The sequence below is a fragment of the Lynx canadensis genome, chromosome B1 (assembly GCF_007474595.2).
Source record: "Lynx canadensis isolate LIC74 chromosome B1, mLynCan4.pri.v2, whole genome shotgun sequence".
NCBI lineage: Eukaryota > Metazoa > Chordata > Mammalia > Carnivora > Felidae > Lynx > Lynx canadensis.
The window spans coordinates 38,503,868-38,530,271 of record NC_044306.2 but is presented as its reverse complement, the minus strand read 5'-3'; the positions used below and the strand labels follow the sequence as shown (position 1 = coordinate 38,530,271).

At 40.6% G+C, this 26,404-nt stretch overlaps 1 protein-coding gene across 1 annotated transcript in view; it reads left to right on the top strand.

Annotated features, from left to right (window-relative positions):
* The window catches only part of PSD3 (pleckstrin and Sec7 domain containing 3), a 582,944-nt gene that overhangs the window by 448,183 nt on the left and 108,357 nt on the right, over positions 1-26,404 (top strand). Inside the window, exon 12 of the mRNA XM_032592851.1 lies at positions 24,761-24,831. Coding sequence (XP_032448742.1) covers positions 24,761-24,831 — 71 coding nt within the window. The remainder of the gene's footprint in view (positions 1-24,760; positions 24,832-26,404) is intronic.

Sequence of the window (26,404 nt, the reverse complement as noted above, 5' to 3'; positions counted from 1 at the left end):
TTATAATTTTTTATAAAAAGCAAACTAATAATCTAAAAAAACTTCTTCCTTTTTACAGAGAGAAAAAACAAATTCTAATTCTGTACCAGTGTACTTTAGATATTAAAACTCATTCTTGAATAAGTTTATTTTCATCTTAGCCGGTGCTAACCACATTCATAAAAATTTATTTCCAGGGGCTCCTGGGTGACTCATTCAGTTGAGCTTTCGACTCTTGATTTCAGTTCAGATCATGATCTCACAGTTCATGGGTTCCAACTCCTCACTGGACTCCACACTGACAGTGTGGAACCTGCTTGGGATTTTCTTTCTTCCTCTCTCTCTCTCTCTCTCTCTGCCCCTCACCCATGACTCCCTCGCTCAAAATAAATAAGTAAAAACTTAAAAACAGTTCTTTCCAAAGGTTCTTTTTCTGTAAATCTTTTACAGCTTTCTTTTTTGCATTCAGATTTTGTCCTGAGTTTTCTTGCTTTAAATAACTAGCCTCACTTCAGGACAGTTATTTTCTTTTTCTTCAATGAAAATGTATTTCTATTTTTTCATACTTTTCTTGCCAAAAACCTACACTTTACTTTTCATTTCATACAGAGATGTTTTTCTTTTCTTTTATTCTTTCTTTCTTTCTTTCTTTTTTTTTTTTTTTGTCATCTTTGATACAAGGAGGATGGGTTCAAGGACCCAGAGGGGGGCCTGGAGGGATCAGCCAAGAAGGTGTTTGGCTTTGCTCAAGATAGAAATCAAATGCAAACCGGATAATGTGAAAACAGAATTTACTGAATAGTGTGAGTAACAGAGAATAGCAGATGGAGTATCTGGGAGACTCAAAAAGGAAAGGACAATGAGGCTCATCAGTGCTTGGGGTCAGGAGTTTATACTGGAAAGGGGCCTAGAGACCCATGGTAGGATCCCATCAAAGGCAAATGTCAGGTGAACAATAGGTGTCATTCCGTAAGTTACCAAAGGTAGGTGTATTGAGGCCAGCGTCAGCCCATGTTATGTTTGAAGCTAGTTCTGGAACATGTTCAGGATCTGCCTCTTCCTAGATGTTATTAGGTGTTTCTGGCCTAGGACAAAACTTAGAGTAACAATTAACTTTCTTGTTTCCCCCTTGAAATGGGAACATAGCTTCTCTGGCTTACTCAGGGGCAAAATATAGAACATGAATAAATGAGGCCTCACAGAAAAACAGCAGAGATGTTCTTTCTAAGTGATTGGAGTCCCTTCAGCTTCCCTGCCTCAGTGTTATCCATACATACATATTAATTAGAATTCTTAACTCTCAGAAACTTTAATTTCTAGTGAAACCTAAGTGATAAATAATTGTGAACTGTTGCACCAACATTGTTTTAGATTGGTAAATTTATGAATTCATTTTACAGTTTCTAAAAATGTGTTTTTTCATAGTACAGTCTATTAATAAAGCACAAAAGATGTTTACTAACAGACCCAAATTTATTTTTAGTTTCTCTGTAATTAAGAAACCAAAAGTATGCAAACCTATAAACCTATGGTTAGTATTTTCTTATTTGTAAATGACTGAAATATTCAGTGAATTCAACCGAACTCATCACCTAACTTAGCAAAACTTAAAGGTTTCAGGTTACCAAAGAGATTTGGGGAAAATTTACAGCTCTTCAATTTACTTACTCTTAACAACTATGCTTAGATTAGCCATAAAAACTTCAAGAGACATCAAGGTCAGTGATCTTCCCAAGCTGTTATTATTATTTTTTTAATACATTTTCTAACAGATAATAACAACTTGAGTTTAAGTAAATTCAGGTAGAATAAAAGTTAGTGTTAATACTGATAACTTTGAAGACATGTCTGCTTTAATTAAACCTTGAATTAGCTTTAATATTGAATATTAAATGAACTTGAAAAACATCTGGTTTAGTTTCTGTCATTCCTGAGAGTTGTAGAATGTCCAATCTGTATAAGCACTTGCCTTGCCTTCAAGCCAACTAAATAGAGCTCTTTTACAAATAAATTTTAGCAATACTGTTTGGAGGCAGAAAAATTATCTCACATTTGCAATAATATATATATATATGTATATTATATATATATACAAACGTAGACAGATACAAACAAAAATCTTATAGCTTTTGTTTTTAAAAATATTTGTGGAGGGGACGTTATAGGCTTCATTCCAAACATCTTTTTTTTTCCTCTCTTTCTCTTTTGATGAGAAAATTCTCCTTTAAGTATGTATTTCAAAGAATGGCTTTTAAGTCCTATAGAAGACGGAGGTAGAAAATTTATACCACAAAAGCACAGAGAAAATATTCTCAAGAAAGTCCAGGGTGGACTTTTTGGAACATGTCCTTTTATCAAAGGTACTGTAGCCTCTGAGCACAAGAGCCCTTTCAGCAGTTTTTATTTTAAAATGGATTCTTGGGGCGCCTGGGTGGCGCAGTCGGTTAAGCGTCCGACTTCAGCCAGGTCACCATCTCGCAGTCCGTGAGTTCGAGCCCCGCGTCGGGCTCTGGGCTGATGGCTCAGAGCCTGGAGCCTGTTTCCGATTCTGTGTCTCCCTCTCTCTCTGCCCCTCCCCCGTTCATGCTCTGTCTCTCTCTGTCCCAAAAATAAATAAACGTTGAAAAAAAAATTTTTTTAAATGGATTCTTTTCCCCCTTCCTCTAATTCCCACCCCCCCACCCCCCCCATCCCCTCACCCCCTGGCTTTTTTTTCCTTCAGTCTCAGGCAACTGTGGGTTGTGTTTGCATTTCAAAGACATGATAAAAGAGACAGGAAAAGAATGAAAGTTTTATGTTTTCTTTTTTCAAGAGTTTTGGGGCAATTGCTATTTAAAGTCTATCTTCCTTTTTTTTTTTTTAAGTATAGGACAATTTTGTTCCAGTATCCTGATCTTTTATAATATCTGTAAGCACTTTGAGAGGAATAGGTGAAGCTTGGAAATTGGTAAAGATAGGCAGGCTTCAACTGTTTTCAGAGTTGTGTTTCTGATTTTGCAGAGATGTGCAAGATAGATACAGTTGTTTCCATTCCCCCAAAGAACTGAATTATCGCCTGAATGTCAAGGCATTGACCTGTCTTTTTAAATTAAACTTGTTTTTTTCATTATGTCAGGGAGACTTTTAACCAAAATGGGAATCAAAAGATTTATGCCTTTGTAAAGTCTGTATCAAGCAGTTTAACAAAAGTCTTCTTTCTGAATACACAATTTAACATTGTCTTCTATTAGTCCCTGAATATTGGCCTTTTCCAGATCATTTGTAAGAGTGATGGGGTTTTGGAGTAGTGGGGGTCCTGAGCTGTTGGCCAAGAAAGGATGCTTGAAATGTCTTTGGTGCAAAAAAAAGTGATTTTATTAAAGCACCAGGACCGACCCTTGGGCAGAAAGAGTTGTGTTTGGGTTGTGAAGAATGACCTGACCTGCTATAGACTGTGGAGTTGGGCAAGGTAAAGGCAAAAGGAAGGCCTCCAAAAAGAGTTTGATATGTTAAAGAGGACTCAGAAGATGCCAGGGCCTTCCTATTGTCTAGCTAAGGTTGTTTCCCCTCTAATAAGGCATTAACATTATGACAATAGGGAGTTCCTGGAGAAATGTTATAGTTTGTATTTGCCTCAAGTATTTGTCAATGGGCTGCAGGTCATGAAGAAATTTAATTCTACCTGCCTTTTCCTTCTTGCCTTTGTTCCCCACATTACTATGGAGGGGAGGGTGATGTGGGCCTCCAAAGATTTCTGGAGGTTAGACTATTAATAAGATTGCTTTTTTCTTATAATTTACTAAGATATTTGTAAACTGATGGAGACTCAGGTCTTGTGATCTCTATCACTTAACCATTTGTTTTCTTTCCTTTCCTTTGTTCTTGGGCAGCCGGGAGTGCCTGAGGGATGTCACATACATCCCACCTGCTAGGGGTGGGGTGTTTGCTGGGTGTCAGTTGCCTTATGCTCCCTCATCAAGAGGATCTAAAAGAAATTATGGTCATTCCTTTACTTTGTGAAGGGCTAGTTGGGGAGAGGGGGAGGATGAAGATAAGGACTGTCTGGCCTGCCTCAGGACCACAATATAATCATGGGGTGTAAGAATTCCCCTCAGCAGCCTATCTAGTTGTCTGGGAGTGGGTTTGTAAATAGTCACTAACCTTTTTAATTTTTCTATAAGTTTGGTAGAATCTTCTGTAAGTAGAGGGAAAATGGCTTTATAAATTTAAAAGATTAGCTGCTGTTCAGGGGACGTGAATTCTTTGCAAAGATAGGGTCAGGTCCTAGGATATATCTGCCAAGGCTACTGCAGAGGAATATCTGAAACTGGCAGTGTTACAGAAACTGGTCTGGATCACCCCGCAGAAGAACCAAGCAGCACTGGGAGATCTTGGAAGGAAGGAGGTTTATTTTACACTGGTGGGCCCAGAGATCATTCTCCAGAGATCTGAGCCCAGAGCATAAACAGATGGGACAATTTATAGTCTGTTACTTCCACACCCCTCATTAGTAGTAATTTGGTGCCTGTGGCAAGCAGGGTAGGAAGGAAATCCCAGAATGGTAGTCTTCTGACTAGGACTGAAATTCCCTTATCAGTCCTGTTGGCCATCTTATTACAGATTTTTTCCTAACAGCAAAAGTTGATATAGTAAACCAAGCCCTTTTGTCTGTACCATGTACTTCTGCCAAATTCACTTTGTGGCTTTCAGCATTTACAAGAATAACCTATATAGTTTTGTTATGGAACCAGCCTGGAACACTGGCGGAAGAACCAAGCGGCACTCAGAGACCTTGGTGGATTAGAGATTTATTTAACACCGGCAGGCTCAGAGGAGACCGTTTCTCCAAAGATCTGAGTGCCGAATGCAAGTGCGGAGGGTAATTTATAGTTGTCAGCTTCCATATCTGTGGCAGGTTTTCACACGCAGCAAACAGGGCAAGAAGAACCCAGAAGAGGGGTCTCCAAGCTAGAGACCAGAGCTTGTTTTCGTCCCCTCGGCCATTTTATGGTGTAATACTTTATTCATTTTCCCAAGAGTTTGAATCTAGAGATTAGGCAAGAGTACTCTGCAAATTTTGTAGGGAAGGGAAGTTAAAAGAGGCAGATAGAGCCAGTTTTAAAACAGGAAATTTACACTGGATATGGACATTAATTTTTGTCTTAAGTCTAATTTCTGTTTGTTTGTTTTGTCCAAGGAGTCCCTTAGGCTAGCCATCATACTAATAATACAATCGAGAGCTCTCTATATATAATTTTTTTCTTCCTAACATAGCCAATTTAAAGGATCCATTGTTTGACTACTGACAAATAGGATTTTATTAATTTTAATAATACTAAACCAATAAGCCTTTTTTTGAAAAGACTCAGAAGGAACTTTCCATGCTTAGAGTATGAACACAAGAGGCAGCTTTGAAGAAGGCATAGGTCATACAACCTCCATGATCCAAATGTTTACTCCCAAAAGTAGTCTAAGAAAGCAAAGACTTTTGTTGTAGAGGCAGTAAGAATGATGGTGTGTATGGTGTTTCCTGTCTCCCACAAACGTAAGTTGTCTGCAGTAATAGACCCATAGTCACTGGGCAGGTGCTACTTTAATGGATTTTTTTTTTTTTTTGAGCACTAACAAACAACAAAGGTTGAGATGACATAATTCCCTTAAGAGATGGGACCTCTTATGATGAACTCCCTAGAGAGCTGGCATGGCTCTACAGAGAATGCTGCTTATAACTGCCTGTCTTGGATCCCCAGTCTATTTAAACTGTTAGAGCAAATACTCAGCACCCAGAAAGGGACAAGCAGCGTGCACTTGGGGGAATCAGAAAAGACATTATTTCGCACCAGTGCCGGCCCAGCAGAGTCCCCTCCAAAGACTGAGCATCCAGCTTGAGTTTTACTGGTCTTTTACACATTTGTGCTTCCAGGTTGGGCGGGGCTTAGTACAGTCTGGCTTCTGGTTCCTGGCAAGTAAGATTGCAGAAGCCAAAAGCATTCAAGGGGAGTATCCGGCCTCAGACAGCTGGCTGCCCCTTTTTATCTGCTTTTTACCAGTTTTCCTTCTCAAAACTAACCCTCAGGATACTGCCTAGTAAGGGCATCCTCTGGATAGAGGAGACCTGAAAGAATATTTTCATTTGGTCAGAAAGTCAAGCTCTTAGAACAAGACGAAAGGAAAAAAACCTCATTCAGGTTTTTTTTTTTTTATTTGCATATTAGCAGCTTTAGCTAAGCCTTGGGTCTCTCAGAGCTAAACTAATACCTAGAAGGGATGCACCATGGGGTTGGGAATTGTATGTCCCTTGACAGTGTAACTCATTGCATGGAAGTTTTTCTTGAGGTTGAAGAGTAACCTACTATGAATCTACCTATGTCATGGCCAGTTTATCCTAGCATAGGAGTCTTTGACTTATGTGGCAAGTGCTTTAAGAGCTTTTATGGGTTTGGATTCTAGGATGTCTCTTAACAGTAGTCTTTACCTCATGTGCACATTAACTCTCAGCAGAGCTTGACTTAAACTTGAGCGGGGAGACACACACAGAGTCAGGACACCGAAGCTTTTCTTTCCAGGATGCAGCTTTATTCGTGCCGGCACGGGCTCAGTGGACTAAGACCCCAAAAGGCTGAGCCCTGAGAAAAGCTGGAGGGGGGGTGCCTTTTGTGCAATTTTTGCTCCTTTGTCTCCCATATTTGGTAACATACAGTCTGAATGGGCGGTCTATGTTACAGAGTTGTGAGGAATGTCACGCATGCGCACATAGCCAGGTTGCCTTCCCTTGTCTTGAGGTTTTCACCACATTCCTTAGGGAGGGGCTCTACTACATTCTCCCCTTTGATTCTTTTTTGGGTCAAAAAGCATCATCTTGGTTTAGAGGTTTAGATTTCCGTAACATCATCACATGTGTGTCTGTTGTCCTTTCGACCATTACCTCAATGAGGTTAGAGACAGACCATATAACCAGGGGTGCTAGGCAAGGTAGGATTAAACAAGCTCCCAAAATCAAGAGGATAATACCTATGAGGGTTTGAATTCCCTGAGAGTTGAAAACCATTCTCCAAATAACTCCTCAGGGTCCCGACCTTTCCAGGTCTGGACTGGGACCTGAGCAACCTTTCTCATTCAATCTGTAATCTCCTCTATGACTTTTCCTTCATCATCTATCTGTAGGCAGCAGTTGCTCAGGTTAAACTTTCCAAAAACTCCTCCCCCAGAAGCAAGCAATTAATCTAAGGCCAAGTGATTTTGGTGAAAACATTGAGCATTTTGGTTTTCTCTTGGATAGTAAGTTAAGAGCTCTGGCAGTTTCATTGGTTATACTTTTTACAGCTGCTTGCAATCTGATTATGTGGTTTAGCACGTAAATGGGAGCACGGTAGCTCCAGGACCCATCCTCTGCCCAGGTGGCAAGGCCATAATACTGGGTTATACACTCAGGAGGCCATTCATCATTTTTCCAATTGCCAGTTTGTAGGGCACATCATTTCCTTTGAATCTCCCTGTCCCCATACACTTGGACTCCCAAATCATCCGTCTGGCAAGTGGAAGCAGGAAGAAATATGGACAAATAGTTCCCAGCACACATGACCTGACCAGCCTGAGGGAAGTACTGTATAGGCTGTCCTTCCACATATCCAGTGTAGTCCACCCAGGGCCTGCCACTCAATGGCTGTGTTGACATTGTCCCAAGATGAGAAAAGTTAGATAAGGGTGGGGATCTAGTTCTAGGAGATCTGGGGTCCCCCACCATTGGGTTTCCCAGGCAGTTGAGTTATAAAATCTTTAGCCTGGGCCCATTAAGCTTCCAACAGAGATGGTGAACTTTTTTCCCCATCAGACAAGGCAGTTTTTCCCAATAATTGAGGTTTTGAGGAGCCAAATCCCAGTAGTAGGACTGGGGTATTCTGTTTCATTATAAGGTTCGCAGGGATCTAATTCTCTACCCCCCATGGCCATCGATCCCCCATGTTCGTTCCCCTGCATACATAGCAGGAAGAGATCTTGAGAGTCTGGGCCATAGTCTTTGCTAGGGCTAGAAACAAGTTCCTTTCTGTGACTGAAGTGGGAAGGGGGCTACTTCTTATTTCTTCACTGAAGGAGTAGAAGACTTGATGGGACATGGTTGGATGGGTGGTAGTGACTCTCTTGAAATGTAGCACAGTCCCTGGGTCTCTGCCTCAGCCATGAATCCAGATGCCAACTCAGGTGCCCCACTGCCATTTGGAATCTCCTGGGTTAACTATGGTAAAATTAACAGGGTTACAGACTTTTGATCGACAACCTGATGTAGCAGCCCCCTTCTGAAGGAGTGCTGTTGTGCCTTCTTTTTTCCAAGTAGCCCATGAAACACAGCTCCAGCTGGGGCATAAAATCTCAGGTGTATAGGCACATAAACTGTTTTCCTCACACATGTATTTGTCATTGCATTGGTATTCCGGCTCCCAATCTAAGCCTCCGCATAGTGCATCAAGAGCCCTTGGGCCCTCTATGACAAGTACCCACTTTTTTCGCATGACAGATGCCTCTGGGCCAATACCTATAACCTCACATAACGTCAGGTAACATTGACACCAATCATTGTGGGTTAGTAATTTGTGTCTAGCTGACCAAGGCCCTACCCTCTTGGTAGAATCGGACTTCTAACCAGTCTTCACTGGGGGAGTATTGGGGGTCAAAGCAAGTGTATTGACTCTCCCATTAGCAGATAGGTCTTATTGTGTCTGCAGGTCCCCAAGACTTTTCCTTGGCATGAAAAGTGAGTATGGTATAGTAAGATCCACGTGACTCCCTGGCCTGACCTGGTCATACAAATACATGGGTCGTATGATGAGGAATCTAGGTCTACAGAAGGGTCTAGATTAGAAGCAACCAATACCAACAAAGCATCCTGTCCATAAAAGGAAGGTAAGTGCTAACAGAAAACTGTCACCACACTCTCAGCTGACTGGGGCAACCTCTGCCAATCCTATGGTGAAAAGTAGAGCAAGAATCACAATGACTGCAAGACACATGGGGTGACAGTGCATCACAGTAAGGAAATAGATATAAAAAATAAGAACAGTCTGTTTGTTCCATCGGACCATCGATTCCTCAAGCTTCTGTCATGCATAGATTAGTCAGCTTCTGGAGTGACTGAAGCAGGGCTACAGTCTCCCAGAGCCTCTGGAGTTGCAGCTTGCTTCTTTTGTATGGTCAGTTTGCATGGAGTTGATGAATTAGGAATGCACTCCCAAGTTTTGAGATGCTGGCTTCACTCTGCTGTGGTGAATCCAGGGACCCACCTCAGCTACCTTTACTGCAGTAGAGGTGGACAAAATGACAGTGAACAGACTCCTCCAGAGGGGTTTTAGGGGTTAGACATCCCATTCCTTCACCCATACAGCATCCACTGGTTTAAAGGGGTGAGGATCTGTGGTCAGACTCACAGGTAATCGCTTCCTTACACCCAGTGGTGTCAGGTGGTTAGGGTAGAGCCAAGGGCCCACATCTGTTGCCTTAGGGTTAGATTACCTATCTCATTTAGATCACCCCCCCCCCATGACTTGATAATGGAGGGGAGGGCACCCATGAAGAATTTCATAAGGGGGGAACCTTGTCTGCTTAGTAGGGCTGATTCTTAACAAAACAATTGGCAACACCTGGTCCCAATGTAGATGGGTTTCCTAACATAGTTTACTTAATTGCAGCTTCAGGGTTTGATTCATTCGTTGTACCTTCCCAGAGCTCTGGGGTCAGCATGCCATATGTAACTTCCGGGTGATCTTTAACCCCTTTGCCACCAGCTGCATCACCTCAGCCACAAGTGCTGGCCTATTATCTGATCCCATAGTGATAGTTTCACAAATGAAGGAATGATTTCGTTTGAAGAAGAAGTCGGGCCAGTTCATGTACCTTTTCTGTGTGAGTAGGGAATACATCCACCCAGCCTAAGAAAGTGCACATGAAGACCAACAGATATATATGGCCTCAGTCCTGGGGAAGCTCTGTGAAGTTCATCATCATATTTTCAAACAAGGCTCCCCTGACACTCTGCACCCCAGGGGAAGCCTTGGTTCCCTAAGTTGGGTTATTCTGGGTGCACGTTTCACATTGCTCACATACTGCTCAGGTTATGCTGGAGAGTCAAAGGATGTAGACATGTCAGCTCAACGTAGCCTTGAGAGCTGTCTGGCCAATATGGCTTTCCTGATCAAACTCCTTGACAAAAGCTGGAACCAGGGCCTCAGGAATTGCTACTCAGCTGTCTTCAAATTTCCACCATCCAACTGGGAGGTAGCTTCCATTTTCAGTCTTAAACGAGGTACTCTCATGATGTGAGTAATTAGGGTCCCATTCTGCCAGAGGACTAGGGAACAGTGCAGCAGTTAAAACCATTGATTCCACTGTTCCTTTGGAGGCCAAAACCTTTGCCTCTAGGTCTGCCTTATGGTTTCCCCATGCGGCTGTGGTGTCTCCCCTTTGATGTCCCTGACAATGCATGACTGCCAGTCTTTTAGGGGCCCACACAGCATCTAAGAGTTCAAGGATTTCCTTACCATACTTTATGTCTTTTCCTTCTGAGTTTATTAGACCCTTCTCTTTATATAAAGCCTGTGTATGTGGAGAGTGGTGAAGACATAGAGTCTGCGTATATAGTAACATGTATCCCTGCCGCCAGTTGGAGGGTTCGTGTTAGCGCAATGAGCTCTGCATTCTTGTGCCGAAGACCCCTTTGGCAGGGGTTTGGCCTCAATGATAGAATTCAGTGTCACTACAGAGTACCCTGCATTCTCCCTCTTTCACAAAACTGCTACCTTTAGTTAAATACTCAGTGTCAGGGTCCTTAAGGGGATGATCCCTCAAGTCTGGTTGGGTGGAGAACACCTAATCCATGACTTCGATGCAGTCACCATCTGGTTGACCTGGACCCACAGGCAGTAGGGTTGCAGAGTTTAGGGTCTACGCTACTTTTAGGTGAATGTGCGGGTTCTCACATAGCATTCTCTGATACCTGATAATCTGGGCATTGGTTAGCCAGAATTATCCCTTGTACTCCATTAATGTCAATTCCTGAATATGACACTTGGACTGCTAATTCTTGTCCCATAGTTAACTTGTCAGCCTCAGACACTAAGAGGGCCATGGCTGCAAGTGCCTATAGGTAGGGTGGCCAGCCTTGGACAACAGAGTCAAGCTGCTTGGAGAGATATGCCACCGAGTGATGCCTCTATCCCAACATCTGGGTTAGGACTCCCACTGCAATGCCAGTACTTTCATGAACATATGAGAAGAAGGGCTTAGACATGTCTGGGAGCCCCAGACCAGGTGAGTTGGCAAGGGCCTGTTTGACTCTTCAAAGTCTCTTTGCTGTATTTGCTCCCATAATAGAGGTTCCTGCTCTCCCCCACTTTGTGGCCTCATAAAGGGGTTTTGCCAAGTCTCCTCCATGAGACTGTAGAGGTGCCTTTCTTTCCCATGGGAATGGTGAGAGTTATAATCTTCACTTCCCGCTTTCATAGGGTCAGAGCAGCTTGTCCATAGGAGTTGAAAGTTATCTGGGCCTGAACCTTTCCCACCAGGTCCCAGCCCATTAAAGCCATGGGGCAGTCAGGGAGGTACAGGAATTCATTAATGACTTCACGCCCGCCTAAATTGCATCTTAAAGACAGCAGGAAGGGATGGCGTATCCAACTGCCTGTGGCCCCCACAGTGGTGACTTGTCTCTGTGAGGGGGGCCCACGGGTTGGGTCACCCTTATGTGTTCCACCCCAGTATCTACCATGAAGTCGATGGGTCACCCCTCCACATTCATTCAGACATAGGCTCTTGGGGGCCTAACAAAGTAGAGTCCAGTCAGTCCGAGTCTTCCTCATAGTCCTCTGTGGTGGCTAGCCCCACAGAATCACTTTCTGGGGCCCCATTAGGCCATGATGCTAGTTGATATCTGCTCTGAACCACATGGCCTGTTTCTTTTTTCTTGGGCCCCTGCTGAGAATTACCCAGCTGCAGGGGCACTCATTTTTCCAGTGGCCCTCCTGATGACAGTGCACACACTGGTTCCATCCTAACTTTGATCCTGGGTAAGATAATCCTCCCCACTGGCCCCCTTTGGGCCCCGGCCTCATCCCTGTGGGGCACCTATCCGGGAGCATTCCAACCACTCCACCAAGGCAGCAGCTAACAAGTCTGCCCTTTTCTGCATCTTCCATCATTCTTCCCTCGGTGACGTCTGACCACTGTTGACAAATTCCTTAGTTGCTACTACCAGCAACTGACTGACATTCATGCCGGTGAAACCCTCTAGCTTTTACAGCTTCTGCTGGATGTTCCCTTGGGCCTGACCTACAAAAGCTGCATTGACCATCAGCTGGTTAACAGGTGCCTCTGGATCAAAAGTTGTGGAGAGACGAAATGCCTCACATAGCCTCTCATAGAACCAGCTCAGGCTCTCCTTGGGTCCCTGGAGCACTTCTGATGTTTTACTCACGTTTATGGCCTTTTTCTCCCCTTCCTTCATGTCATTTAGAAGGGCTTCTTGATACTGTTCAGTCTTTGCGAGCCCTCCATCTAAACTTGGGTCATTTGGGTCCTATTTGGGTTCCTCCCCAGGAAAGTGAGCCTGAGCATAAGGCTGGGTGCCTAGTGTCCCATCCAGGACATTCTTACCTGACCATTTTAGGGCTGCCTGCATTATTCGGTGATGTTCCTCTGTGTCGAAGTAGATCAGGAGGCGTTGGTGGCAGTCCATCCAGGTAGGTCTATGGTTTTGAATTATGGACTGCATTAGTTCAATTATGGACTGCATTAGTTCAATCTTAGCCTGGGGCTTCTCCGTATAGGAGGGAGTATGGTGCTTCCAATTTAGGAGGTCCGTAGTGGTAAAGGGTTGGTAGACAAAAACATGCTGGCCTTCTTGGATCTGGCCTTCCTGATAATAACAGACAGGTCCCCTAGATTCCTTCAGTGGCATCTGTAGGGCTCCCTGGTGTTGCTGCGGGGCCGGGCGGGGGGGGGTCTATCTCTGCTGTCCTGATCTTCTAGTTGCCTTCCTGTAGGGGTTAGGACCGATGGTCCAGGCAAGCCAGTCACATCTGGAGAGGTGGTAGAAATGGTAAGGCCTTGGGTCTAGGGCCAGAATCCAGTAGGGTTTCAGCAGCCGGGGAAGCTGGAGGCACAGGTGGCAGTGAGGGATACAGTGGGGCATATGGTGGTGGGATCCTCTCAGACTCTACTGACAGTACGGGTTTTTCAGTTTTTGGCTGGCATTTGGAGGAAGCTGTGTCATTAGCTGTCATAAGTTTAGAAGTTCTCTTCAATACAGACTTTTAGCCAAGGTGGCTGAGTAGGACCAGGTCTTGCCAACAGTCAATATAAGGAAATTGGTCAAGGTGATCTGGATCCCCCACAACAACCCTGAATACTCGGCAAGCTAGTTCCTTATCAAGTGAGCCCTTAGAGGGCCAGCCCATCCTGAACAATGGCCAATCAATTTCACAGCCTGTCCGGAGCTTTCCAGGGGTTCATTTCACACCCTAATCTCCTGAATATCCCTTTTTGAAATTCCTCAACATACACTCTAGGGGAGTTGGTTTACTCTGCTTTCTACCCATTTCCTCCCCCTAAAGGACAACTTTAATGTACAAGAGAGGAAAAAGGGGGAAGGGTCTAATTTGGAGAGGACGCATGCTCACTTTGTCCGTTTCCAGCTGCTCTCCTCTTGGAGATATTTCAGTCTCCTCTTAGCATTGTCAGATTTCATATCAAGCCCTGACCTGGATAGACTCCCGAGGAAATCTGATGCCGCCCTAAGCCATATGAGGTCACCATGTAACCACGGATCAAGACTCACCGCTCGCTTCAGCCCATTGAACAGCCCATTCCGCTGTCTCATTCACACACAGTCACACAGTGACTCAACCCTGCCGCCCAGTGCCCAGCGCCTTAGAGTTGCAGTTTCATTCCTTGTGGAACCACTTGGGCAACTCTGGGAGGTGGTCAGGCTCCCCTTCAGCCTCTCAGGAATAGGTCTACCAAAACAAACCCTGGTTCTTACCAGCCTGGTAGACAGCGCTCCCTGAGCTGGTTTCTGGGCCTCACCAGGTTCTGTTGTGCATCTGGGGTCCTCGCCCCAGCACACTGGGAGGAGCTAGTTCTCCTACAGATCAAGTGGTCCACTGGTCACTTCTCCTAGCACTCCGAGGTTCCCACCCCTGTGAAAAAGGAGGTAGAAATGCACCATCTCCGAATCCCAGACCCAAGCCCCCAAGAAATGTAGCAGGAAAAAACACACAGAGAGTTGGGACACCAAGCAGGGCTTTTCTTTCCAGGATGCAGCTTTATTCATGCCAGCACAGGCTCAGTGGGCTAAGACCCCAAAAGGCTGAGCCCTGAGAACAGCAGGGTGGGGTGTGGGTGGGTTGCCTTTTGTACAGTTCTTACTCCTTTGTCTCCTGTATATGGTAACATACAGTCTAAATGGGCAGTCTGCATTACAGAATTGTGAGGAATGTCATGTATGCACACATAGCCAGGTTACTTTCCCTTGTCTTGAGGTTTTCACCACATTCTTTAGGGAGGGGCTCCCTAAAGCAGATGCTAGTTTGATGAAAGCCATGAACTAAGTCTGTAAGCCAGGCTCCAACAGCAGGCTTATAGAGCCAGTCCCTGTGTTCTGCCCTGTTGTAATACCTATATGTGACAAACAACACAAAAGACACAGACAAGACAATGACCATCTCTAGAAAGAAATGGATCAGTAAAACCAAGAGCATTCTACCAATTTTTTACCAAGAGTCACTAAGCTTAAGGAACCAATTCCACAGTACTTTTTCCTCCTAATCTAAATTTAGAGAAAGGGAAAATATATTCTAACCACTCTTGCTCCATTGGACTCTGCAGATAGATTCCTGGAAGCTACCATGGTAAGAAACCTTAAATTTTTATAGGCTATACATAAGGTGTCCCAAGATCTGAAAGCTGCAGAATCTTTGGAGCAAATATCAAGTAGAATTTTATCTTGCCACTATGCCTACTGTAGGGAATGAAGAAATCATTTTTCTTGTGCCCATCAGGGTCCTTCTTGACTAAGAAGTAAATTGACATGGACATTAACAGGAGAAAAAACCAAAGTTTTATTACATGCAAACAGAAGTCCTATAATTGAAGAAATGACCAAGGTAGGCAGGTTTTATACTTTTTAGACAAACAGACAATAAATCTGTGATAGATTGACACAACAAAGAAAACTTAACTTTGGGAGCTTCAGTTAATAAGGAATGCTAAATAGAATTGGGCTGGGGTAGTAAATTAGTAAAAAGTAACATGGGTTGTTAATATAGCCTTCTCTGCTCTAAATTTGTATCTCTGGTGATAAGGATATCTTTACTCCCTGGTACAAGAAGGGTGCCTTTCACATGAGAGATTTATATCTTGTTTTCTGGAGACAAAGGAGGGAGGGTTTAGAGTGTTCTTTTTGCATTGGTTCTTTCTTAAGTAACTTTTATTGAAAATAATTGATACACCAAAGTGGCACATTTTGGGTGACCTCCCCTGACCTTTACACTCTATAAAGATTTAATAGTAATTATGGTGGTGCCTGAGGATGTTTATGAAAGAAAATTAGGGGTAAATATACAAAGATCACCCTTCAATTCTTTAATGTTTTGTAGGGCTGTCATTTATGAATCTAAGTCCTTTGCAAATCAGTTGCAGAAAGCATTCCCCCTCCCCTCACCGTATGCTGTACTTTCAGCCCTCAGTGGTGTAGAATTTATGAGTCTGCCTGCTACCAAGGTAGCATACCTCTTTATTCTGCAAAGAAAATACTTTAAGAATTTTGCCCAATTTTCAGATGCTGTCACTAGAGAAATAAAGCACCTTTAAAAATGTCTTGTGCTTTTTACAAATCTAATATGTATATGTATGTAATATGTATATGTATATGTAATAATGTATCCCAATTGTACTAGTATAGAAGAGCTTTGCTGAGCACATCTTTGTTTCCAAGTTCAGCAAGGATTTATTTTGGAATGCCACCAGTGGTATTACATTATATTTTAAATGCATTTCTTCATTAAAGTAAGGAAATTGAAGATAATGTGCATAGAACCATCACATTCTCACGTTTCCCTTTGTTCAAACCTGGTAGGACCAAAAATGTTAGCCTTCAGGCCTTACTCAAGCTTACTGACCTCTACTCTTTGGGGAAGATGGTATTTTTGTCATTTTATTGGGGCAGTAGAAGAATGCTTTTCAAGCCAACAGACAGGAAAGAAAGGTTAGAGTATTAAAAGAAAAAAATAGGCAATGTACATACTATGCCTTTCCATACATATTAAGTCTTTCTGATATTAAACTTGAATAAAAGCAAAAAGTTGTGGATTAGGGAATCTAAAGTACGAAGTGGCCTGTCATAGACTCTGGGTCTGGAGTTCTGTCTTGTCCAGCAAGAAAGTGGGAGACAGGATTAAAAATGCGAGAGAAGCTAATGTCTGGGAGAAGACAAGAGCCCCGAGTAAGGGTCCTTGCTCCGTTTTTATTAGGATCAGAAGCTTACAAACATGGTGATGGGCTTGCAGAAAGAGACAATCAAATTGTGAACATTAACTCATGGGCATAAGGGAAAGGGGGTTTTGAATATATGTGGTGTTAGGAGTTTGGGTCAATACAAAACAAGATTCTGGTGCCAGGTGAAGGGTTGTTTACGGGAAACATGAGGCAACACTTCTGCTTCCCTAAACTGGCCTAGGGGACAAGAAGGAGCATGCTACCTCAGGGTCAACAAGGTACCTTTCTTTTGCTAATTAGCTCCCCCTGGGCAATTTTGCCCTGCAGAGGTCTATAGTCCTATTTATCTGTTTACCTAATTTGGTCCTTCCTTCCTACGAAAGCAGCTTTCTGCTATTGTACTAAATTGGGGGCATTTCTGCCCTGAATACCTAATCTTGTTTACCTCATCTTGGATGTTTTCATCCTGAGATTTCCCTATTCTTATACCTTTGTCCTACACTGGGACCTTTGCCTGGCTTTACCTATACTGGGGGCCTTTGCCCCATTTACCTAATTTTATTTACCTACTCTTGTTTACCCAAACTTGGGTGTGTACATCCTATGGCTTTGTAATTCTTTATGCCTTGTTAACCCATCGGTGAAAACTCAGGGAGTTCCTAAGTTTATTCCCCACAGCGGCCAGAAGCAGGATTAATCTATTTTGATGTAGGAAAAAAATCATTCCTTTTTGAATAAAATAGAAAAATTGGGACACTAAGATCCTAGCCACAATTTCTTCCCAGTTTGGTTCAGAAAAAAATTAAAGTTGCAGAGTATAGCATGCAAATATAAACTTTTACATGAAGCCTATACCTTTTGGTAGACTGCAAAAAATACTTAGGTTTATTTTCTGGCATATATTCAGTATCAATCTTTACTTAATATTTTATTGCTCGGGAACATTTTCTGATTCCTTCCTCTTTATGAAATAATGGTGACAACCTGTGCTTTTGGTCCCAGGTAATTTAACTATTTTACAAAGACCAGTGGCAATAATTGAAGCCAAGGTATTGTTACTTTATATTTCCAAAAAGACTTCTTCAACTGTATAATGAAGGTAAGATAAGAACATTAACAAGAGCTGGTTTCTAATATTGAAGATTTCATAATAGTTCCAATATCACCTATCTTTGGAACAACGGCCAATTTCTCTTTTACAGAAATGTGTATTTGTGTGTGTGTGTGTGTGTGTGTGTGTGTGTGTGTGTGTGTCTGTGTGTGTATGGGTGAGATGTAGGACAATAATCACAGAGTTTTGTTTGACTTTTCTTCTTTCTTATTTTAACCTATGGTGGGCAGGAAACATTCTCCCAGGCAGGACTGATAGGGAATATATGTACTGGTTCAGTTGTACAGACTATTTACTATGGGTGTCCCTTCAGTCCTGATTGGACAGTGTCTTTCCTGACTGGTCAGTGTTCATGCTTAGATCATAAATAATTTGAAGATAACTCCTGTATCTCAGAGTTAACCAAGACATTGTATACTGAGTCTGGTTTAACTGGTCTTTTCCCTGCATACAAACCAGAGTAAATGTGGCCAGTGCTGTTGGGAACCAAGTGTTGCAGGTTAGATGGGATTTTGGATCCCACATCTGTAAAATAGAGATTATAATAATTGCTTCCTCATAAAGTTGTAACCTTTAGTTAATTCACATCAAGTTTTGGAACAGTGCTTAAAACAATATGTGCTATTACCACAGCTGTAATTATTATTGCTATGAGAGTTAGTACTCCACAGAAATTTTGGGCTGGTCACATCTGAGAGGGCAGATGCAGGGATCATGCCTCAGTTCTGAGGTTCATAGCCATGAGCAAGAATACCTTTGAAAGTCCCTGAGTTCAGTGATATTGGAGAATATACTTTGTATTTGTATCCTCCTCCTGTCTGGACTTCTCCTTTCCCTATCCATTATATTTATCTCACTGGAGTAGCAGGCTTGATCATTTATAAAAGATTACCACCTGCACAGTTTCTCCTTCTCAGTGTAGCCTTAGAATACGTTTCCTTGGCTGAATTGCCCTATACAGTAGCTCTGAAATCCTTAGGCAGGTAGCCTTCTCAGTAGCTTACTCTACCTTTAGGACTGCAAGTGTAGCTTAGAAGACATTAATGTGAAAAGAGGCAATAATACCTAAACTAAGGATTGTTTAGATCAAATATAGTGTACATTTTAAATGCTAGCCCAATGCTCAGAGCACTGGATATAGGTGCTCAGTTAACATTGCTGCCTTTCCCCTTTTTATTTCTTTATTTATTGTGTACTTCTGCCCATATTTTGGCCTTTTTCTCTCATCTGGACAATTGTAATTGCCTCCTCCCTTGTGTTCTGTGTTCTGATTCCTCTCATCTTGTCCTCAGCACTTACTGTATTCTTCTCATGAATTGTTTTTAGATTACAAAATTCTCTACAAAATAAATTCTTTAAAGAAAAAAGAGCTAGAGGGTCTATTTTGACAATACAACAGCCTACAAATTCCAAAATTTCCATTATAAAACATCTAAAAATGATAAGGTATTTTAACATACCTTTTAAAAGAATGGATGACTATAACAATGAAAGGGAAATCCTATGAGGCCAGGAAAAAAAATATGAGTACAAATCTAGAACAGGAAGCTAACCCTAGGGGTGCTATACCTTCAGAGTATCTCTGGATCTGGGTATCCAAGGAGAATTGGAGATAAAATTACATAGCTTTTAGCATAGAAAAATAAAAAGAATGTAAGAGAGAACAGGTAAAAAAAAAACCTGTGGAATGCAATTAAAAGAGTGTCAGAGGTTAAAATAGTGGAGAAAATGGAGGAGACACAATATTCAAAGATCTAATGACTACAAGAATTTGGAAATGACACACAGCCCAAAGAACATCAAGCTGGATCAATTTAAAGAAACCTCTTCTTAGACATAACAACTAGAGTCAAGATAGACATTGAAACAATAGTGAGAGCAAAAGGTAGTGAAATTATATCTTCATAAGGAAATTGAATTGTCAACCCAGAATTTTTAATGAAATAAAGACATTTTTATGTAAACAAAAGTAGAAAATGATTTCCCATCAAAACAACCCTCACAAAAGGAACTTCTAATTATAAATTTAGAGAATTAATTGAACATGACCTCCAAAAGAAATCTGAGGTACAGAAAGTGTTAATGAATAAGTGTAAACATGAGAGTAGATATAGACAATGAGAGTTTATAGACACATACAAAAATAATGATGTCTTTTTTGGTAGTGTTAAGAAAACAAACAAAAGTAATAGGTACCATTATCATGTAAGGTTGGAGGCAGATGATGAGAACAAAATATTCTAAAATCTTTGTATTTTCAAAAAGAAGGTAAGTGTCTTTGAACTTTGAGTATACATATTAAAAACAGCTACGAAAGCATAGTCTAGTGCATAAAATCATGTCTTTTGATAGAGTTCTGTAAACACCTTTTTACAGTAGACACCTAGGTATTTTTAAAACCTACTTACCAACTCCCTATCACCCTTATAATTTAAAGCCTTTCAGTAGATGACATTGGGTTTCCAAATAGAACTCTCATTCATTACTCCCATCATGTTTATTTTTTTATATGTTTTTTGTTTTGTTTTGTTTTTAATTTCAGAGAGTGCATGCAAGCAGGGGAGAGGGGCAGAGGGAAAGTGAGAGAGAGAGAGAGAGAGAGAGAGAGAGAGAGAGAGAGAGAGAGAATCTTAAGCAGACTTTACACTCAGTGCAGAGCCTGACACAGGGCTCGATCCCATGACCCTGGGATCATAATCTGAGTGGAAATCCCATATAAGGGAAACCCCATAAGGTAATCAGCAGGTTTTTCAGGAGACACTTTGTAGGCCAGAAGGCAGTGACATGATACATTTGAAGTGCTGAAAGAGAAAAATCTGTATCCAAGAATACTCTATCCAGCAAGGCTATCATTTAGAGTAGAATGACAGTGTCTCAGACAAACAAAAAATAAAGGATTTCATGACAACTAAACAAACCCTACAAGAAATATTAAAAGGCACCCTTTGAGTGGAAAGGAAAGACCGTAAGTGAGAGTATGAAAAGTAGGAAACACAAAAGGAGTAAAAATAAGTAAATCTGTAAAAACCAGTCAAGGGAGTCACAAGATAAAAGGATGTAAAATATGACACTATATACCTAAATTGTGGGGGTGAGAGGAGTAAAGAATGGTTTCCAACTTAAGTGACCATCAACATAACAGAGACTGCTGTATGTGGAAGATGTTATACAAACTAATGGCAGTCACAAATTAAAAACCACTAACAGATATGCAAAGAATGAGGAAGAAATCCAAGTACAGTAAAACCTTGGTTTGTGAGCATAATTTGTTCCAAATTGTGATCCAAAGCATTTGTGAGTCAAAACGAATTTCCCCAAAAGAAATAGTGGAAACTCAGATGATGCTTTCCACAACCCAAAAATATTCATATAAAAATGATTATAATACCGCAATATAATACAAAATAATAAAATAAAAACTATAAACAAAAAAATTAACCTACACTTAACTTTGAAAACCTTCATGGCTGGTGCAAGGGAGACGAGAGAGAAGGGTTATTTTATAGGACAACTTTCACTATCACTAACAGAATCACGGGTGTGGAATCTTTTTCATTTTGTGCAGTTTTAAGAGGGAGCCTATCCAATGCCACTTGCTTTTGCCTTCTTTTGAGGATTTCCCACAAATGTGACATTGCATTGATGATCACCCACAATCCCGCAGTGAGAGAGAGAAGAACCATTGGCTCAGGTGTGATCATGTGACATTAGGCATCACATACTACTTGTATTGCAAGATATTGCTCATTTATCAAGTTAAAATTTATCAGAAATGCTTGCTTATCCTGCAGAACACTCACAGAAACAAGTTATTCACAATCCAAGGTTTTACTGTATATCACTAAAGAAAGCCAGCAAACCATGAAAGAGAGCAAGAGAAGAAAGGATAGGAGAAAAACTACAAGAATAAGCCCAAAACAAGTAACAAAATGGCAATAAGTACACATCTATCACTAATTACTTTGCATATAAATATACAAATGCTCCAATCATAAGTCATAGGATACAAAACTACAATGTAATATTACCTCATGCCTGTCAGATGGCTAAAATCAACAACACTAGAAAAAGCAGATGTTGGTGAGAATGTGGGAAAAAAGGAACCCTCCTTCACTATTGGTAAGAATGCAAGCAGGTACGTACACTGTGAAAATTTTCCTCAAAAAATTAAAAATTTAAATTAAAATAGAACTACCCTATAATTTAGTAATCACAGTACTGGGTATTTACTCAAAAAATATAACAACACTAATTCAAAAGGATATATGCACCCCTATGTTTATTGTGGCATTATTTACAGTAGCCAAATTACAGAAGCAGCCCAAGTGTCCTTCAATAGATGAATGGATAAACAAGTATATATAATATTACTCAGCCATAAAAAAGAATGAAACCTTGTCATCTGCAACAACATGGATGGATCTAGAGAACATAATGCTAAGTGAAATAAGTCAGTCAGAGAAAGACAAATACCATATGAATACCATTACTCATATGTGAAATTTAAGAAAACCAAGAGAGAAAAAGAGACAGAGACAAAGGAAGAAACAGACTCTTAAGTGTAGAGAACTAAACTGATGGTTACCAGAGACGATTTGGATGGGGGGAATGGGTAGGTGATGGGGATTAAAGATGTTAAACAACAACAAAAAGTAAGAGGGAAAAAAAGCAGTTTTCTCTAAGTTCCTTTCCAGCATTAGCTAGTTCTTTGCCTTAACTTAGGTAAATTATCCATGATTTTAAATGAAACATCCAAATTTTTGAAGAGTTGGTGGATCGGTTAGAAGTTACCCAGTTAAAGTTTTGGGTGAGATAGGTTTAAGACAGGGCTAGAAACCAGCTGGTCTGCTTTCTAGTCTGGTGGGTTCAGCACACCACGCTGCCTTTGGTCCTGCTCTGCAGTATGCAGTAGTTCCTGTGGTCACTTCTGTGTTTCTGTGTGCACTGTTGTCACATCAGCTGTATCAGAACAGTACAGTCAATATTCAGTATATATATATGTATATATATATGATATATACACATATAAATTATATATATACTGTATTATATAACATTTATATATAATATACATAATATCTATATATTATATATAGATATGTATAAATGATCTGTGATTCTCTTTATAAAGGAGATAATGGTGTACTGTTTTTGTTCACTTATTTTTGAGTACATACTTTTAAACCTTGCATAGTGGAAACAGATGGGATGGTTTGTTTTTGGTTGTTGTTTTTTGTTTTGTTTTGTTTTGCTTTTTGTTTTTTGGTTTTTTTTAATTTCCCCCAGAAACCTGCAGAGCAGATGTTTTGAGTCCTTTTTTGCCAGGTGGATACATCAGTATAGTGTTGGCAGGGGCACCTGTGTTCTGTAGGTGGATATTAACACAGTTGCCAACCCTAAGGATTCTTGAGTCTTCAGTCAAAGAAGATTTAAAGGATTTGCTTAAGAATAATGCACTTCCTAATTTAATCAAGCATCCAAGTTAAAGACAGCCTAAAGGCAGCCAGATAGTTGATAAAGGAGTAAGAATGAGTGACCGTACCTACCTATTTGGATAGACATGTTTAGAAAAATGTCATTCAGGTAATAAAATTTTCCAGTTATATATTTTAATTTTATTAAGATTACGAATGAATAGTAAACTGTATTTGCTAATCTGTGTTTTTGTTTTAGGACTTTCTGTAAAAGTATACATTGATTCAATGGAGAAATTGTAGGGATGCCTGGGTGGCTCAGTTGGTTAAGGCTCTGACTTCTGCTCAGGTAGTGATCTCACAGTTCATGAGTTCAAGCCCCATATTGGGCTCTGTGTGCTGACAGCTCAGAGCCTGGGGCCTGTTTCAGATTCTGTGTCTCCCTCTCTCTGCATCTCCCACTGTCTCTCTGTCTTTCAAAAATAAGTAAACATTTTAAAAAATAGATGAATTCTACTTTATACTCCAGGAAAATATAAACAAAAGGAATGTAAGGACTTCTTTTTTTTTTTTTTTTTAAGTTTTCAGGTTTTTTTTTTATTTTTATTTTTTTTAACGTTTATTCATTTTTGAGACAGAGAGAGACAGAGCACGAATGGGGGAAGGGTCAGAGAGAGGGAGACACAGAATCTGAAACAGGCTCCAGGCTCTGAGCTGTCAGCACAGAGCCCGACGCGGGGCTCGAACTCACGGACCGCGAGATCATAACCTGAGCCGAAGTCAGACGCCCACCTGACTGAGCCACCCAGGCGCCCCTGTAAGGACTTCTTAAAGAACATTAATTTGGAGATTTTTTATGAGGGTGCCTAATGACTGCCATACACTGTGCCAGGTACTATGAATTATAAAAATGAAGGATACCTGCTCTCAGGTCATTCATAGTCTCCTGAAAGAGACACTTAAAAATATTATGTTACAGTGTGGCAAGATCTGCAACTGAGGTAATGCAGGTTGCCAAAGTTATAATCCAGTTGGTAGGTATGTGGGAGAAATACCAAGAGGAGTCCTTTTATATTCTGAGACTTTAATGATTTCTAGAAACTTTGACAGAGCTATAAATGATCCAGTACATGAGCTTTTAAGCTTTCTCTGGGATTAATATGCACTTGCAAAATGCCTCTTTGCTTTCCCAGTCTTTAAGTCATGTCTATTAGAGTGCAGACTATAGAGCCATGCTACCTGGGTTCAGATTCCTGCTTCTCCTCTTCCTAGTTGTATGACCATGAGCAGATTACTTCTCTGTGCTTCAGTTTTTTTTTAAATTTTTTTTTCCACGTTTTATTTTATTTTTGGGACAGAGAGAGACAGAGCATGAACGGGGGAGGGGCAGAGAGAGAGGGAGACACAGAATCGGAAACAGGCTCCAGGCTCTGAGCCATCAGCCCAGAGCCCGACGCGGGGCTCGAACTCACGGACCGCGAGATCGTGACCTGGCTGAAGTCGGACGCTTAACTGACTGCGCCACCCAGGCGCCCCAGTGCTTCAGTTTTATAAAAAGACAAGAGTCATAGTACCTATCTCACATTATTATTGTGAGGATTAAATGAAATGATACATGGAAGACATTTTTGGAAGATTGACTATTACACAGTTACATTTCAAGAATATTTTAGTTCTTATTATTAATTTTGGAAGCTAATAAACCAAGATCATTGAAATACACCATGTTGATCATTTCACTTCTTCCTAAAGTGCTGTTTTCTGTCAAATAACATTTTCCATTTTTTTCCCTTTCTAGCTCCAAGAGGGAAGCGAGGATGGAAAACATTTTATGCTGTACTAAAAGGAACAGTCCTTTACTTGCAAAAGGTAAACATAAATTAAAAAATGAAGGCCGCAAAATTTTATGAAATGATTTAACAAAGTACCTCCAAAATATTCATTTCATACAAAGAGGCTACATCAAACACCCAAAAGATTATTTAATTGATATCTAAATTCTTTTTTTAGATTTTTTTTGTTTCTGGTTAAAAAATTATTTTAAAAATTATATATATGTGTAATTATGTATCTTACATGAAGTAATTTATGCATAAGGTATTTTATGGTATATATGTTCTATATGTATTTTATAATATATTAAATATATGTAAAAATATTTTGTGTTCCATTTGTGTTCAATTATAAATTGTGAATATGGGTTGATAAATCAAGACTGTATGTGGTCTATTCGGGTACAGACCTGTGATAGCACTTGTTCCAATGGTTTTTATACTTATTTATACTATAGTTATATCCTCATATATATCCTTCATTATTGCTATGTAACAGTATATCTTCATTTAGTTATTTATCTCATTTAGATCTCACTTAAATCTAGAAACAATTTTCATTCATATCCCGAAGTATTGGTACTTAACAGTGCAAATATAATCCAAGTTATCTGTGTAAGTTTTTAACCAAACCATTTCCTGTCAGGATCCTTTCTTCTAATCCCAGAATCTGGAAATCTGTTTGGGATCAATTTTATATGTTCTGACCTTTGAAGGGTAATCTCTGGAGTTTCCACCTCCCTAGCTCTCCATGTGTAAATATGGGAAATTTGTGTGTTAACTGGAATGAGGTCCATCACTTCCCAGGACCCAACAGGATTCTAGCTCCAACTGTGAAGGGAAGCTTGGAATTTGGGCTATTAAGAGGCAAGGCAGTAACAATACTGTCCTCATGGTGACTGATAGGAAAAGTTTTATTTATTTTTATTTTTTTTAATGTTTTTTCACTCTTGAGAGAGACAGAGTGTAAGCAGAAGAAAAGCAGAAAGATACGAGGAGATGCAGAATCCAGGCTCCTAGCTATCAGCACAAAGCCTGACACAGGGCTTGAACTCATAAAACACAAGATCAGGACCTGAGCTGAAGTCGTATGCTTAACCAACTGATCCACCCAGGCACCCCAAAAGTTTTATTTTTTTAATTGTGGTAAAAACATAACATTAGGTCTACCCTTAATTAATTTCTTTTATAGAGGCACAATAGATAGTATTATCAACACAATGATGAACAGTAGATCTCTAGAAATTTTACATCTTGCATGATAATACCTGGTGAATAGCAATTCTCCCACAAACCCTCCCCACTCCCCAACTATTGGCAACAACCATTCTACTTTCTGTTTCTTTCTGTAACTTGGGCTATTTCATATAAGTGGAGATAAATAGTATCTGTCCTTCTCTGACTGGCTGATTTCACTTAATGTGATCGAGGTTCATCCATGTTGTAACCCCTGACAGAATTTCCTTCTTTTTTATGGCTAAATAATATTTTGTTTTCTACTTAATTTTCTTTATTCATTCATCCATACACATTTATGTTGTTTCTGCCTCTTGGTCATTGTAAATAATGCTGCAGTAAACATGGAAATGCAGATCTCTCTTTGATATCTG